Source organism: Styela clava, chromosome 12 (genome assembly GCF_964204865.1).
Source record: "Styela clava chromosome 12, kaStyClav1.hap1.2, whole genome shotgun sequence".
Classification (NCBI taxonomy): domain Eukaryota; kingdom Metazoa; phylum Chordata; class Ascidiacea; order Stolidobranchia; family Styelidae; genus Styela; species Styela clava.
In genome coordinates, this window is record NC_135261.1 from 1,957,680 (window position 1) to 1,972,667 (window position 14,988).

Here is a 14,988-nt window from a genome sequence, read left to right on the forward strand (position 1 = left end):
GAGAAAACCCAAAAGTGATCGAAATATCGCGAGTTTATTTACTTTAAATTTATTAAACAACGAGAGTTTACCGTTATAATCAGACTATTATTATGTTGCATGGGTGGAGTTCTTTTAAATAAGATTTATAAAACCTTCAGTTATTTTGAAGTTAATTCCAGAGAATTACTGTTGTATTTTGCGCATCTCGCTTTTAATGTCGCTTCAAATTATATTCTTTCGTGACAGATGTTACTTGAAATCAAACCAGACACTGTGTGATTAGCAAGGAAATACGTTTCCGCTGCGTTTTCCTTATGTCACCTTTCTTGCGACACTCATTTTATTACGAACTGTTATATTGAGTAATTTAAAAACTTGCAGCGTGAGCAAGCTTAGTGACCAAATACCAACCAAGTCCGTCTAAGTTGGTATTTCGAGACCTAGCTAAAAAAAATTAGATTACGCGGCGTTAAATTGGCTCTGCGTTTCGTCACTACTGTCACCACTGGTAACACAGAGGAGTGTTTTTACTAAAATAATGGCAAAAAGCGTTAGAAAAAGGGTTTGAATTTCGGGATCCCAACCCTAGTTGGAATAGCTAAAAAAAACTCAAAAACGTCTCTCCATTAGATACAAATATACGCAAAAATTGTTCTGTAAGCCGCACGGAAGGTATCAGCATGACAGGGTTTGGACCACCCTGGTCTACCTTATCAAAAAACTCCCGACTTCGCTGACCACTAGATCGTTGAAATGCGATCGTGGAACCGCCACATAGTGTAAATAGTTCATTGGTCCAATTGTTAAAGAGAATTTTTTTTTTTTAAAACAAAAATGCAGCAACAAGGTGAACACTAGAAAGAAAAAACAACAACAATTTGAGAAAACGACTCATGGGCCCATTTTGTGTCCAATAAATAAGTTTCAGTGTTTATTTTTAATGAAGAAGGTCAATCTGATACTTGAAGACGAAATATAAGCGAACATTTTGAACTCGTAATATTTTAATAAACACCGATAAACTATATACGATTGTGCTTTCAATATCTGTGGTGCCCCTCTTTGCTTGGTGCCCTAAGCACGTGCTTATATTGTTTAATGGTTAATCCGGCGCTGCACTCACCCTAACTCATAGACTCTGTGATTAGTCACCTATGAGGAAGTCAAACATTAAATCATACCGATGAAAAAAGTCGAACATAAAATACTAACAAAAGTTGGACTTTAAAATACATTCAAGCGACCCGATATCACAGTGTCGCTTTTGTTAATGAAAAAAAAGACTCTTGATACGGCAGGCGGGGTAACCATGGCAACTGCAATTCATTGAATATCAAACGTAAGAGTAGTTATTCCATGGCTGTGGTACGATTTTCCAACAATAATTTACCACCATGATCCACATGTGAAAACTTTGTGAACAAAAACCAAAACCTACCCTCCATTACTCTTTATTCGTCTCACAATGAATGCAACAATGATTATTATGACAAACAATAGTATTATTCCACCAACAATGCCCCCAATCATGCGATGATTCACTGGAGTGGATGACGGGTTTGCTGGCGTTGTTGTCCATCCGGGAGGCAGCTGTAAAATGTAGAATATATAATTGAGCAATGTAAGCAATGCTTTGTCAAACTAAGGGTTAATTCAACAGGGCAGGATTAACTTGTTAGGATAGGATTTACATATTTATCCCGAGAGAGAGGAAATCTGATAAGAAGGATTAATAATATGCCGAACCAAACTTGTCTGGTTGCTAGTACATTTCGGATATGAGATTAGCTAGTGTTCTGCAATCAATACTTGCCAAGTTAGACTGTAACTGAATGCTGGTCCGACCGGAGACTAGAAAACATGGGCTTTCAAAAGTCTTGAGTCTAAAAAGTGTTTCACGGTCCGAAAAATTGCTATTTATGATGCAGAAAAGTGCTTTTATTACATTTCAAAAAGGGGGTTCCGACTCGCAACAACCCCCCCTTGGGTACACCCTCACCAAGAGTCTTCCAGATCATGAAAGTTTAGGAAACGTTGTTCGGGTGCACATGAGCACAATTGGTGATACTGTTTTAAATTCAAGAAATTCTAGAATGATTAATAACGGATTTTGAACTTACGTCATTTGGAATGCAATTCTTCTTTCCTGTCTTCAAATTAAATGTACAAATAAATCCTGGACCGCATTTACATTCATCCATGCAGAAATATTCAGTGTTCCTATTGTTTATACAAAATTGTTTAGAGGAACACTGTTTGCATGTTTCGGTAACTTTACCCTTCTTTGCAGCATAGAGTTCCTTAGGAATAGGATTTATCATGGCTAACTTAGGTATCAAGTTTGAAGAATGCTCAATCCATGTTATTTTCTCAATATCTCGAAGTTTAATGTTCATATAGCTATGTTTCCCTTCGATGGAAACAAGATGCGCTAATTTATGCAAGCGGAACACTTTATTTGTCCGCATGGTTGTCCCGAAAATCCAATCTCCACAAATTGTAATCTTATAAGGTCGATCAGTGCCGAAGTCATGCACAAGAATTCTATTGTAACCCCTGTCATCAACACTTTCTATGACGTTGCGTTTTGCGTCTGCCCAGTAAAGTCGTCGGGTAATATAATCCACTGCAATTCCCGACGGGTATTCTAAATTTTGGCTGATCTGCATATTGTAGCTATAAGGACCTGGGATAACAGTTCGTTTTGTTCTGTGAAGGGAACTTTTAAACATTTCTGGTCCAGCAGTGTGATAACGCAGAATCCTTGCTCGGTGTCCAATGTCAGAAACATAGATGTAACCTGTATAAGTGATAATAAATTTTGTGTGGTCTGAAATGCAGGGGTGTGCAACATTTTTGTCGGTTGGTTATTGAAAAATTAAATTTCACATGTACACACAAGTTAAAAAATTAGCAAAAACCAGAGCGCCGCAGGTAAGGAAGAGAACAGAGGCCATCTTCAGACATCCGACCGTGTCTCTCATGCATTTGAACAACGAAGATTAATAATTTTTTTTTAATAATAATTTTCTTAATTTTTTATGGGTGGTGTCAATAGTGGTAGCAAATTTGTGGGAGACATCGGGATAAGTTTAGTTTATTTAATTTGCAAAAATACAGCGCGGGCCACTTGAAACTCTTCTGCAGTTTTCCGAGGTTTCAGTTCCTATTACTGGGCAGAATAATCCAGCATATCACAATGCTGCCGAGTCATGCTTCACTGGTCAAATTCAATTAACCTCATAATTTACCTCCTATATCGCCAAGAGCAACATGTGGTTTCAGTTCCTATTACTAGCCAGAATAATCTAATACAATCTAGCAAAAGGCAATGCTGTCAAGTCATGCTTTGGTGATTTACCTCCTAAATGATCCAGAGCAATATCAGCAGGATAAAACAGCCCGGTTCCGTAATAATCTTGCTTATCATTATCGTACAACTCCAAGATTGGTTTATCCAAGTCTGTTGTTGAAGCTACTTTGATTTCTCCTTTACGATCGACCCAAAACACGTTCGATGTGAACCAATCTACAGCAATGCCAGCGACTTCAGTTGCTCCCATGTCTAAAATCTGGCAAAAAATTCACAAAATAAAAAAATTTATTCAGAATAAACGACTTTTTTAATATTATAGTATTTACTAATTGAAAATTTCGTGAAAACAGGTATTAACCTAATCCTCCCGGTTTGACGCATGCGCGACGTTTCAGACGTTTTGCAATGCTGTGTGTATACCATGAGGTCTGAAATGTTTGTTATGGTCTTGCTTGAAAGGAAATCTTATTCCCCACACAACGATATGAGAATGAACCTTATATGACATTTAGAAGTGATAAAATTTCGCTTACATATCACGCGTGTACTTCCCGCTGCGATATAAAAACGTCGCACAACAAGAAAATGATTCCATAAACCTTGGCGTTGCGCGCTAACCAATAACAAAAGCTAGTATGATAAGGTCTTATTTTGAAGGTCATTTTATATGCTACATAACATAGGAGAGTGGACATCTCACAACGTCAGGAAGTTATAAAAATATCGAGTCGTTTGATCGCAGCTGCCTCACCGAAAAAAAGTTAGGCGTTTTATCTCGCAAATTCTCCTTGTCTGACGATTATAAGCTTTTATGATTCATAATAAATGTTTTATTATGACTCACAAAAATTTCCAAAACGCTTGAACAACGCGCGCTATGGAAAAGCGTTTAGTATCATATGAAAGAGAAACCAATGTGCAGTCAACTGTATAGTCACATTTCAGCTTTACAATAGCTATAGACGTCCAACAGCTGATAGAATGAGAGAGTGTAAATATTTTTGTTATTTTTTGACGTTACGAGGGACCTCTTGAAAGAGGTGTTTTAGTTTACGGTCCTCCAGTGACATCTAGCGTATAGTACTCTAAAATACCTTTCCAATGGTATATAATTATTGTATATTGGGTAAATTTTGGGGGTCGTATGACATTAATAAAAATGTATTCAAAATTGGGCTCGATTGAGCGTCTGAAACAGGTTAAAGTCATGAAAAGGTAAGAAATAATAATGGAAACACAATCAATTATATATAACCTACCTTTTGTGGTTGATTTTCCCCATTCCACTTATACAATGAACGAGTCTTTTTATCAGTCCAGAAGACATTGGTACCATCAGTTGAAATGCTGTGACAAATTAAAACACATAGTAATAATCACTACAAAGAGTCAAACTTGCAAGTAATAACATTCTGTTGCATGAATTTTTATATTAAAGCAAGGGTACTCCCGTAGTATGTGAACCAAGATGGCAGACACCGTAACGTAGTATGTGTACCAGGTTAAGGTTAGGCCATAATTTCAGGTACAAATACTACTGGAGTCACTTGGCTAGTCCCCGAACTCGTAATAGAACTAAAATAGGAAAAATGGGAATAAAATTATGGCCTGACCCTAACCTGGTACATCTACTACGTGCCGGTGTCCGCCATTTTGATTCACATACTTCGGGAGTACCAAAAAATATTTACGAAGTGTATAAGAACACAAACCTTTCTATTCTCATTACAGTTGTGCTTAATAACTTCAATGGACCGGTTTTCACTCCGTAACCAACTTCCGTAAATTCTTGCATTCTCACAGAACTTCCTCCAGTTGCTACAATTAATACTGGCAACTTGTCTGACGATTTTGGCCGACATTCATTAGGTGTCTAGAAATAAATAAAGGTATTATGGTTTTATATGTGATGTTCTCACGCAATTTTTTTGAATGTGCAGCCTGCGTCCAGTGGGCCAGATGCGAAAACAGCTCTTAGAGTGTCAGAGTATCATGCAACTCCTAATTAATGTCCTTCCAAATTTTGAAGGACTCCTGAGACATTGTCTAAAGCAAACTTCAACTGAAAAGTTTTCAGTGCTCCAGAAGTGTGTGTATCAATATAGAAGTAACTAATTTTGTTCGCCTACTTCACATAATAAAGTAGTGTAAAGGAACTGAAACCTATGAGCAGGGGATATATTCACTTGGCTAACACAGACAGTCCCCGAACTCGTAATAGAACTAAAACAAGAAAAATCGGAATAAAATTATGGGCCAACTCTAACCTGGTACACACACTACGGGAACACCAAACTTTTTCGGCTACTCACCCATCTTGTGTATTCTTTCTCACAAGTGCAATGATACGAGCCCGGTGTATTGAAGCATCTCTGTGAGCAGGGAGAGAATAAGTTACACTCGTTTATGTCGATGCATTTCATATAACCCAGTCGGTTCCGAGACGCTGGAGTGTAGCCTGGTTTGCAGAGACATATTGATTTGAAAGCCCCAGTAGCCGGGATGCCTGTTAATGTATGGCATTGACCGCCTTGTCGAGTGTTGCAGAAGCCATCAGACGTTGAGCAGCTGACTGAAAAAAAAAGAGATTTATTGATTCAAAAATTGTCAGTGTGATCGCCCAGTGGAGTATAGGAGACCTATAATTGCGGCTACCATCTATGGCTGGGCATTTCCGATCAAATCAAACAGTGAATATTCGAATCGGTCCAGATGAAAATTTCGAATCACCGCCATCTTGTTTTTTTCTGTCTGCCATAGGCTGATGTGAAAATTCTACAATTTTTTTTAATGAAGCCATATTTTTAATATGGCTGTTTTCGTCCTAGTAAGTTATTCATAAAACATGTTTTTTTTTATTGTTGTGTGTGAACAATAGGTGAATTGCACGAGTGTTGGATTTTATATTTCACATGCAAAGAGGACCCAATAAAACAAAAAGTCACATACAATTACATATCTTTGCAAGATTCGATTTTTAAAAATATTCAATACAATTTGAAAGATATTTGAATATTCCCTGCCCTCTCAATATACCTTTACCATTAAGACCATGCTTCTGGCACAAATAACTATTTCACTAATCCCATACCCCACATGGACTGGTAACTGGACGAGAGGCCGCGGTTCGGCATATGATTAAGCCGTCTTATTGATTTTCCTCTCCTCGGGATAACAATGTAAATCTTATCTTACCTTTTCTGCATGTATATTCATCACTGCCATCAGTGCAATGGTATCCGCCATCACAAACATGATAAGACTTGATGCATTGTCCGTTACTGCAAGGAAAACCGTATTCGTAGATTTTATCTCGAGTGCCATTCATGATACAATGAGTTGAGTTAATCTTATTGTCTGAAAAGAAAGTTGAGAAGACACTTAAGCATGACATTTATACTTATTTATCCAATTAAAGGTAGGCGGCTGCTACTTGGGAAACATCTTTTCAATTATTCAACTAGAATTTGGTTGGAAACCGAAGACTTATCGATCGAAGGTTAGGGGATCCCCCAAAACAGTGGTCTTACTCCATAGTGACACCGTGTGTCCCATCACTAATTAATTAATAACTCGCTAATTATACGACATAATCCATCTAAAATCAATATGCTTCTGTTCCGAACTATAATGAATGCACATGCAAAATTTGGAGCAGATTCAACCTCGCTTTCGTGAGATATCGCTGGAATCTAACAGACAAACAAACAAACAGACAAATACCTATCAACATACTTACCGATCTTAAGATCAATAAGTAATCATATATTAATTATGTTTATAATAATTCTGCTATAATTTTCGGGGCTCACTTAGCGCTGCGACAGTCTATTGTGTCTATAATTCGAAACTAATTCTTAATATACAATGATTATTCACGCTTTTTGGTCTGAACTCGGCCCTACACATTATTCACCTATTGTTATGTAACAATTTAACTGCCGTATTTCTCCCTAATACGCTGAGGCCAAATTTAAGCTCCGAAAATGAGGTTTCCATATGCAGGAAAAATTCCTTACTTTTTCTCTTCTGCACCTACTGATATCTAATAATATGCAACTACAGGGTGTACATAAAGTTCCTTTACAATTTCAGTTTTTTTATGAAGTCAGTTCTCAATATATCTTAACCAGGTTTGTCGTTTTTTTAATCCGTAATTGTTCAAGTATATTTACCTCATTTATTACATCTGTGAGGACCAAAACAATATATGATATCAATAAATTCTCTTTGCAATATAAAATTTTTTTAGGACTTTATGGAGACCATATATCAGGGGTGGGAAAGGTGTTTAGACTAGGGGCCAAAAATTTTGCCCATCTAGACTGGTGGGCCATGTAAGTGTGACTTGAGAGTTACATTTTACGAACAATTTGGGGCTCCCGAAGTATGCGAACCAAGATGGCGGACATCGGAACGTAATATGTGTACTAGGTTAGGGTTAGGCGATAATTTTTTTCCAATTTTCCTTATTTTAGTCCTATTATCAGTTCGAAGACTAGCCAAGAGCCTCCCGTAGTATTTATACCTAAAATTATGGCCTAACCCTAACCTAGTACACATATTACATTCCGATGTCCGCCATCTTGGTTCGCATACTTCAGGAGCCCCAACAATTTTTATACAGTGTTACAAAAGCAAAAGTGGAAAACGATAGGCCTCGTGCCAAAACTGAATTTAATCATAATTTCAACAATTCATTGAACTATTTTTTAACTAAAAAACATCAAAATTTGGTTTCGGTTCGGTTATGACAGCAGCAGGTGGGCCATATTTAAAAACCCAACGGGCCGGATATGGTTCACAATGGCTGTAGTTTGCCCATGCCAGCCTTATATTATACAAATGAGACTTATTTCTTACCTTTCAAATTTGTTGGGCAGTCTATCTCATCTTCTGATAGTTCCCCATCTTGAGTCTGGTAACAGTCGTTTCGTCCATCACACGTTTTTGAAGGTGGCAAACAGACGGGGTGCATACTACATCTGAGAAAAGATACGAGAGAGATACAAGGATGACACAAAAAATTATTACTTACAAGGAAGAAAATTTATTTGGCAATTGGACTTCTATTCGTGTATCACATTGTATCCGAAAGTTTCAGTAATCTAAGAGACTTTGTACGAAAGTTGTGTTCTCTCTGGAATATGTTCCAAATGACATGTTTTTATTTTTTATTGGGGGGGGGGGGGGGGGGGTCACCTTGTATTTATTGTATCTGCAACAAAATGAATTACAATGTCCAGTGCACGAGTCTCAAAACTTTATTTTCTTATTCACCACTGTGCTAACTTAGAAAGTAATATTGATCAACAAATTTTTTTCAAATGGTCATCAAAAAAGGCCCCCCGAAACGATTTAACAGAACGATTTAAAAGTGTCTGAACTTCTTACTTTATTGGTCTCTGTGGTGGGCAGTGCAACCCGATACATTCAGGTCCTTCATCACTGCTGTCTGGGCAGTCGATGTGTCCGTCACATTTCCAATTAGAAGGAATACAAGCCCCATCGTGACAACGAAACATGAACTCGGGACACACAGGAGCTGTTTGTAAAAGAAATATATGGTTAATTTCTAAGAGGCGTTACATGGGCGTGATTGCCTAGTGCAGTAGTGGTAAAAGCATTGTAATGGACCTTTCTCCAAGCATAGACTTCCTTGTTTACTCGATGACATTGGCCAATCAGCAAGATGCAAGAAGTGACGTAACAATGCTCCGCTTTCGCATCCGCTCAGACACTTTTCTCACTCAGACAGATTTTCAGGCATGGTCGTAAACATTACCTCGTTTTCGCGTTTTTGAACTCTATTCGTTAGTTTTCAGTTGTGTTTCGGAAATTTAAATATAAATCAGATAATTCAAAAATTCTTAGGAGTTTTAATTGGATTGCAGTAATAAAAAAATTAGTGTAGAAATAGCTGTGATAGACTAGGCTAAAAAAATTTACCAGTACTTTAAAAAAACAGATTGTTATATGCGATGAATCATAATGATGGTTTGAACAAATACCAATTTTACAGGCGCAAACTCGCAAAACCACTGCTAAAATTAACCCCGAAAATTTTGCAATGGTAAAGTATAGGAAGAATTTTTCAGGGGTTAAAGGTCGGGGAAAGATCCATTACCTATATTTGCATCTGTAGTCTACTAAATTTTGTATTAGGATTTGATTTACATATTTAACCTGGAAAAGAGGAAAGCCGATAAGACGGCTTAATCATTTGGAAAACCACGATCTCTCGTTCGGTTTCAGTCGGGTCTTACTTGTTTTCAGGTGCAACGGCTTGATGGTGGAGGAAACCGTAACCGACCAGTGATTACATGAACTACACTGTGGCAGCGAGTAGTCAAGCAATCCTCTCACATATAATTATCCCCCCGTGGGATTCGAACCTGCGAGCCCACGCAGGGTAATCAGAGGTGTGGTGGCGGTACATTATTAACGCTTAGCACGATGCACTGAACCCCCAGGTCAATTTCTAAGTCACCAAATGATGGTGTTTTTGGAGTTGATTCTGTTATTTCTGAAATTAATTACGTTGAACATTAAATTTATTTCTACACTTACTTTTCACATCACATCCTTCCTCATCGGTCCCGTTTATGCAGTCCGCTTCCCCGTCACACTTGAACGCATCTGGATGGCAAACAGCGTAACCGTAACCTTCGATTACTGGACATCTGAATAAAATTTTAATTTATCAAATATGTAATTTGGAATAAATATTGTACATGTGTATGTATGTGTAAAATATTGCCGCTTCAGAAGTATGTGTACCAATATGGAGGTAACTAATTTTGTTCGGTTACTTTACATCAAGTTGTGTAAAGGGACTGAAACCTACGGGCAGGAGGTATATACACTTGGCTAACACAGACCGTCCCGAACTCGTAAAAGAACTAAAATAAGGAAAATTGGAATAAAATTATGGCCTAACCCTAATCTGGTACACATTCTCTGTGAGTACCCAATTTTGGAAGGCTTTTTCCCAGTTCAGCATAGCCAACCCAATTTATCCCTGTGTGAGAGATATATTTACTCATCGATCTCAATCGGTAAGTATGTTGATAGGTATTTGTCTGTTTGTTACTTATCGATTTTAATAGGTAAGTATGTTGATACGTATTTGTCTGTTTGTCTGTTAGATGCACGCGATATCTCACGAAAGCGAGGTAGAATTTGCTCCAAATTTTGCATGTGCATTCATCATATCTCGGACCAGAAGCCTATTGATTTTGGATGGATTATGTCGTATAATTAGCGAGTTATTAATTAATTAGTGATGAAAATATCTGGATTTTTGCAAATCGAGAGATCGATTTTCACAAAGCGAGAGATTTTTGAGACGCGCTGTGTGTGTGTGCGATGCGTAAGTTTTCACGCTAGTGAGTCATAGCGAGGGATACACACTGCTAGATCGTATCATGTGATTATTCTTTAAGCATTGTCCATATCCCTCTTGTAACTTTGACGTCGTCGCGATGCGCAAGTTTCCTTCGAGAAATCTTCCATGATAACGAGTCAGAGCGAAGGATACACGCTGCGAGATCGTATCATTGTTCATTTGACATCGTCCCGATGCGCAAGTTTACTCTAAGGAATTTTCCCTGCTATTGAGTCAGAGCTAAGGATACACGCCACGAGATCGTATCTTGTTACTTATAATTACTCTTAAAAGCAATGTCCATGTCCCTCTATCATCAGGTTCGGGGTTGCAGAATTCCGCACCAAAATATCGCTAGGCTGTGTTTGAATACACACAGTGTCGCTATGAAGTAAGAGCGGGTGAATCAAAACCGCAGTTTCTGTTTTGGGGGATCCCCTGACTCCCGATCGATAAGTCTTCGGCCTACGACCGATATTCTCGTTTGTTTGTTTGTCTGTTAGACACTTTCGAATGATACACAATATCTCACAAAAGCGAGGTTGAATCTGCTCCAAATTTTGCATGTTCATTCATCATATTTCCGACCAGAAGCTTATTGATTTTGGATGAATTATGTTGTATAATTAGCGAGGTAATGATTATTTGGTGATGGGACACATGGTGTCGCTATTGGGTCAGAGCGAAGGAATCGAAACCGTAGTTTCTGTTTTTGGGATCCCCTAACTTTCGTCGCTGCAAATGATTGATAAGTCGGCAGTCTCTGATCGCTATCTAGTTTGAATTTTAATCAATTGTTTGTGTTTATAATTCACATCAATTTTTCGTTTTGAAATAATCACAAAAACCCTATTTTTCTCTCTTACTTGAAAGTCCCCTCTTTGCAAGTCACGTTTCCTCCTGCGCCCCCTTCGTCACAATTCTTTTCATCTGATGCATCAGAGCAATCCACGTCCCCATCACAGACGTACCAACCCCGAATGCATTTTTCATCTCCGCATCGAAACTCACTCTCACTGCAGTTACGTGGCTCTATGAAATATAATTGTAAACAAATTGAGTTATTGAAATTCTTTAGATGACTGGCCATATGTGGGCCACAAGAAACCAAGATGGCAGACAACAGAATGTACTATGTGTACCAGGTTAGGGTTAGGCCATAATTTTATTCCAATATTATTTTAGTTCTATTACGAGTTCGGGGACGAGACAAGTGACTCCCGTAGTATTAGTACTTGAAATTATGGTCTAACCCTAACCTGGTAAACATACTACATTCCAGTGTCCACCATCTTGGTTCATGTACTAAAGGAGCACCAAAAAATTATATGCTCGCACAATCGCCTCTTAAAAAAACTTAAGTCTAGGTCTACCTATAAAGCGTAAAGCATGAATGGTAAAAGTAAGTAACCCAACTCTTGAGTAAAAAAAAAAGTCTCCAAAAGGTCTTTAAAGTGTAGAGCAAGTTGTTAAAGCACGCAAATCTTGCAAAAGCCGACTACTTACTGCATCCATCCTCATCTGAGTTGTCACCACAGTCATTCTCGTAATCACATTTCCACCATGTTGGTATGCAATGGCTGTTATTGCATCTGAATTCCAACTTGTCACATTCTTTCTTGCCTGCGATAGTAAAGCAAAATATTAAGTGAATATTTAGTGTGGTGGTTGCTATCTTTTACTTCTTGTTTGGTATTTATATAACACGACACTCCTCCTTAAAGAGTGGACCAGTCAAAAAAAAAAAAATCAAAAATGGTACTTGATACTCTTTGTTCTTGATTATCTGTACGTATTTCCCTGTTAATCTTATTTTTGACATGACACTCATGCATGTGACACGCATCTAAATAGCGAATTGGACGCCGATCGCAGATGAATGGATGGCAATCATTGAGTATTTAATAATTTGAATAAATGTATAGTTTGAACAACAACCAATATTTTTATCACCAAGTTTAATGGCTAGTTTTGGCCATCCCCGGTATCAATACTGCAATCATGCAATGTCCCCGATTTCAACTATTTGCTTAACAGAACCAATATTTTCATTTTAGCCGGCATAATAACAGAAATCCTAATCCTCTGCATTTCAACAGGGGGTGACAACCTTTCATACAAGAGGGCCAGATACAAATAACTGAGTGAAACCGTCGGCCGCACGTTTATTTAACATAGGTTTTATAGTAGTTGCAGGTAGGGCTGGGCATTTTCGAATTCCTTGTGATTTCAGAATCGAATCGAATATTTTTTTTTAATCGAATCTTGAATATTTCGGTGATATATAGTTGTATGTATCTTTTTTATTGTATTGGGTCCTCCAGACACATAAATTACTGGAAACACGGAATATATATCACTCAGGCAGATTGCTATGCGTTCACACGTAAGAAAAATCACGCTTTGGTCAACAACTCACTACAGAAAAGAGTCATATGACGAAATTGCGTTGAAAAAATATGACTCCAATGAAAAAAAATTGAGAAATTTACCTCGGCCATTGGCGGAAAGAACAAAAACAAGATGGCCGCAATTCGAAATTTTGCTCTGAACCGATTCCAATAATTGACTATTCGATCCGAAAAGCCTAGTCCTAGTTGCAAATTTTGGTTATTGATCATGCGTTGTTTGCTCAAGCTAGCTGTTAAGGCATTGTAAAGTCATAGATAATAAATTAGACTCGGGTATGGGCTTCACAATGTAAAGAGTTGGAATTAGTTGCATGTACTAAATTAAATTGAAATTATCACTTCTCCGTGGGCTGCGAAACTTTTTTTTGAGGGCCACATTCGGCTCGTGGGCCGCAGGTTGCGCACTCTTGCTTCACACAACTTACCACACGTTTCTGGATCTTCATCTGATCCATCTCTGCAATCTTTGTCCCTGTCACACTTCCAGGTCGCAACGATACATTGACCTGATGGTCCTTTGCATTTGAATTCATTTTCCTGTTAATATACCACAAAGGGGTGATTACCACGATTTCTGCTGTAAATTGGCTCAATTATGCGGCAGGTTAGATTTGAGGTCAGGGGCGTAACCATGGTGGGTTGGTTTCATTCGCTAATGCAAGAAAGAAAATTAAAAGCTCGACACTCTCTGTCAACTTTACGTTTCTTGGGATGTTCCATGGTTAATAAAACTTGATATAAAATCTAAATTCTATTTATATTTAAAATCTATGTTCTCTGCTTTGACCTTGTGTTATTTGTTTAACAAGTGTGCTAACGCAATTGTTTGTTCACTAAGGCAATTGTTTGTTCACTAAGGCAATTGTTTATTTCACCAGCTCGAACTGACAATGCGGTGAGAGTAGAAAGAACGGCAACTTTCAGGGATGATGCATCGGACCACATTACAAAGTTAGACTCTTGAAAACCCATGTTTTACGAACTTCGGCCCGTCTGGCTAGCTTTTATCGTCTATCTGGACAAATAGAAATTTCAGAAACCCCCTTTCGAATATTACTGGCTACGTCCCTGTTCCGGGTTCCCACCAGGGGGTAAAATTTACCAGAATTGGGGATAAATTTTGCAAGCAAGGAAGAAATGCATGGACTTCAATAGTGAAATATAGGTTATATGAAGCACCCAGCCAAGACCGATAACTCTTTCTGGAGCAGTTATCCCTGATTGCCTTCAAGTCTACACACGAGTAATCAGAGAAGTGATGGCAAGGTGTTACATGAAATGACTCTTTGAGGCAATCTTTTTTACAGTTGTACAAGAGAGTAAATTCGTCCATATTTTCTATGGATAAGATTTTCCTATTTATCCAAGAAAAAAGAAAAGCCGATAAGAAGAATACAGACGCAGGTTGGGTAACAGCTACCGATAATTGCAGATGAACACATAAATTCCCATATCATTTGATATCTCTATGTGACAATGCAGTAAGCACAACATGGTATAGAATATAAAACGAGAGAAAAGTTGACTTTATTGTATGCAATCACCATTTTGACGAAGTTCACATATAGACCCAACAGTGTAATAAACAGAGAATGAAAAATATTAGTACCTAGTTTGTCATATACCGTAAAACCTCTATTTGAGCGCCAGTGTTCCCTCTAAGGTGTGCGCGTGTGCGCCCCCACACAGCTTTCAGAGGCTGCGCACACGCATAGATTTACTGCGCACAGACGTATTTCGATGTAATGTAACAATGTTCTCGGTTGGCAGGTTGAGAAAGTTTGTTGTTGGCCCACTTATTACCCGGTTAGAACACCAAAATTCTTCATTAGTTTTTGCACAAATATTAGTCATTTCCAAAAAAGTGCGCACACACGAAAATTTCTGCGCAC

General features: G+C 38.1%; 1 protein-coding gene across 2 annotated transcripts in view; it reads right to left on the reverse strand.

Annotated features, from left to right (window-relative positions):
* Positions 1–14,988, reverse strand: part of LOC120329279 (prolow-density lipoprotein receptor-related protein 1-like) — a 151,017-nt gene that overhangs the window by 6,430 nt on the left and 129,599 nt on the right. For both annotated transcript variants that reach the window (XM_078118342.1, XM_078118341.1), the window contains exons 82-94: positions 13,522–13,633; positions 12,192–12,308; positions 11,552–11,717; positions 9,869–9,981; positions 8,693–8,843; positions 8,162–8,283; positions 6,494–6,655; positions 5,611–5,870; positions 5,011–5,171; positions 4,558–4,645; positions 3,344–3,554; positions 2,103–2,782; positions 1,421–1,572 (exon numbers count right to left, since the gene is read on the reverse strand). In XM_078118342.1, coding sequence (XP_077974468.1) covers positions 1,421–1,572; positions 2,103–2,782; positions 3,344–3,554; positions 4,558–4,645; positions 5,011–5,171; positions 5,611–5,870; positions 6,494–6,655; positions 8,162–8,283; positions 8,693–8,843; positions 9,869–9,981; positions 11,552–11,717; positions 12,192–12,308; positions 13,522–13,633 — 2,495 coding nt within the window. The remainder of the gene's footprint in view (positions 1–1,420; positions 1,573–2,102; positions 2,783–3,343; positions 3,555–4,557; positions 4,646–5,010; positions 5,172–5,610; positions 5,871–6,493; positions 6,656–8,161; positions 8,284–8,692; positions 8,844–9,868; positions 9,982–11,551; positions 11,718–12,191; positions 12,309–13,521; positions 13,634–14,988) is intronic.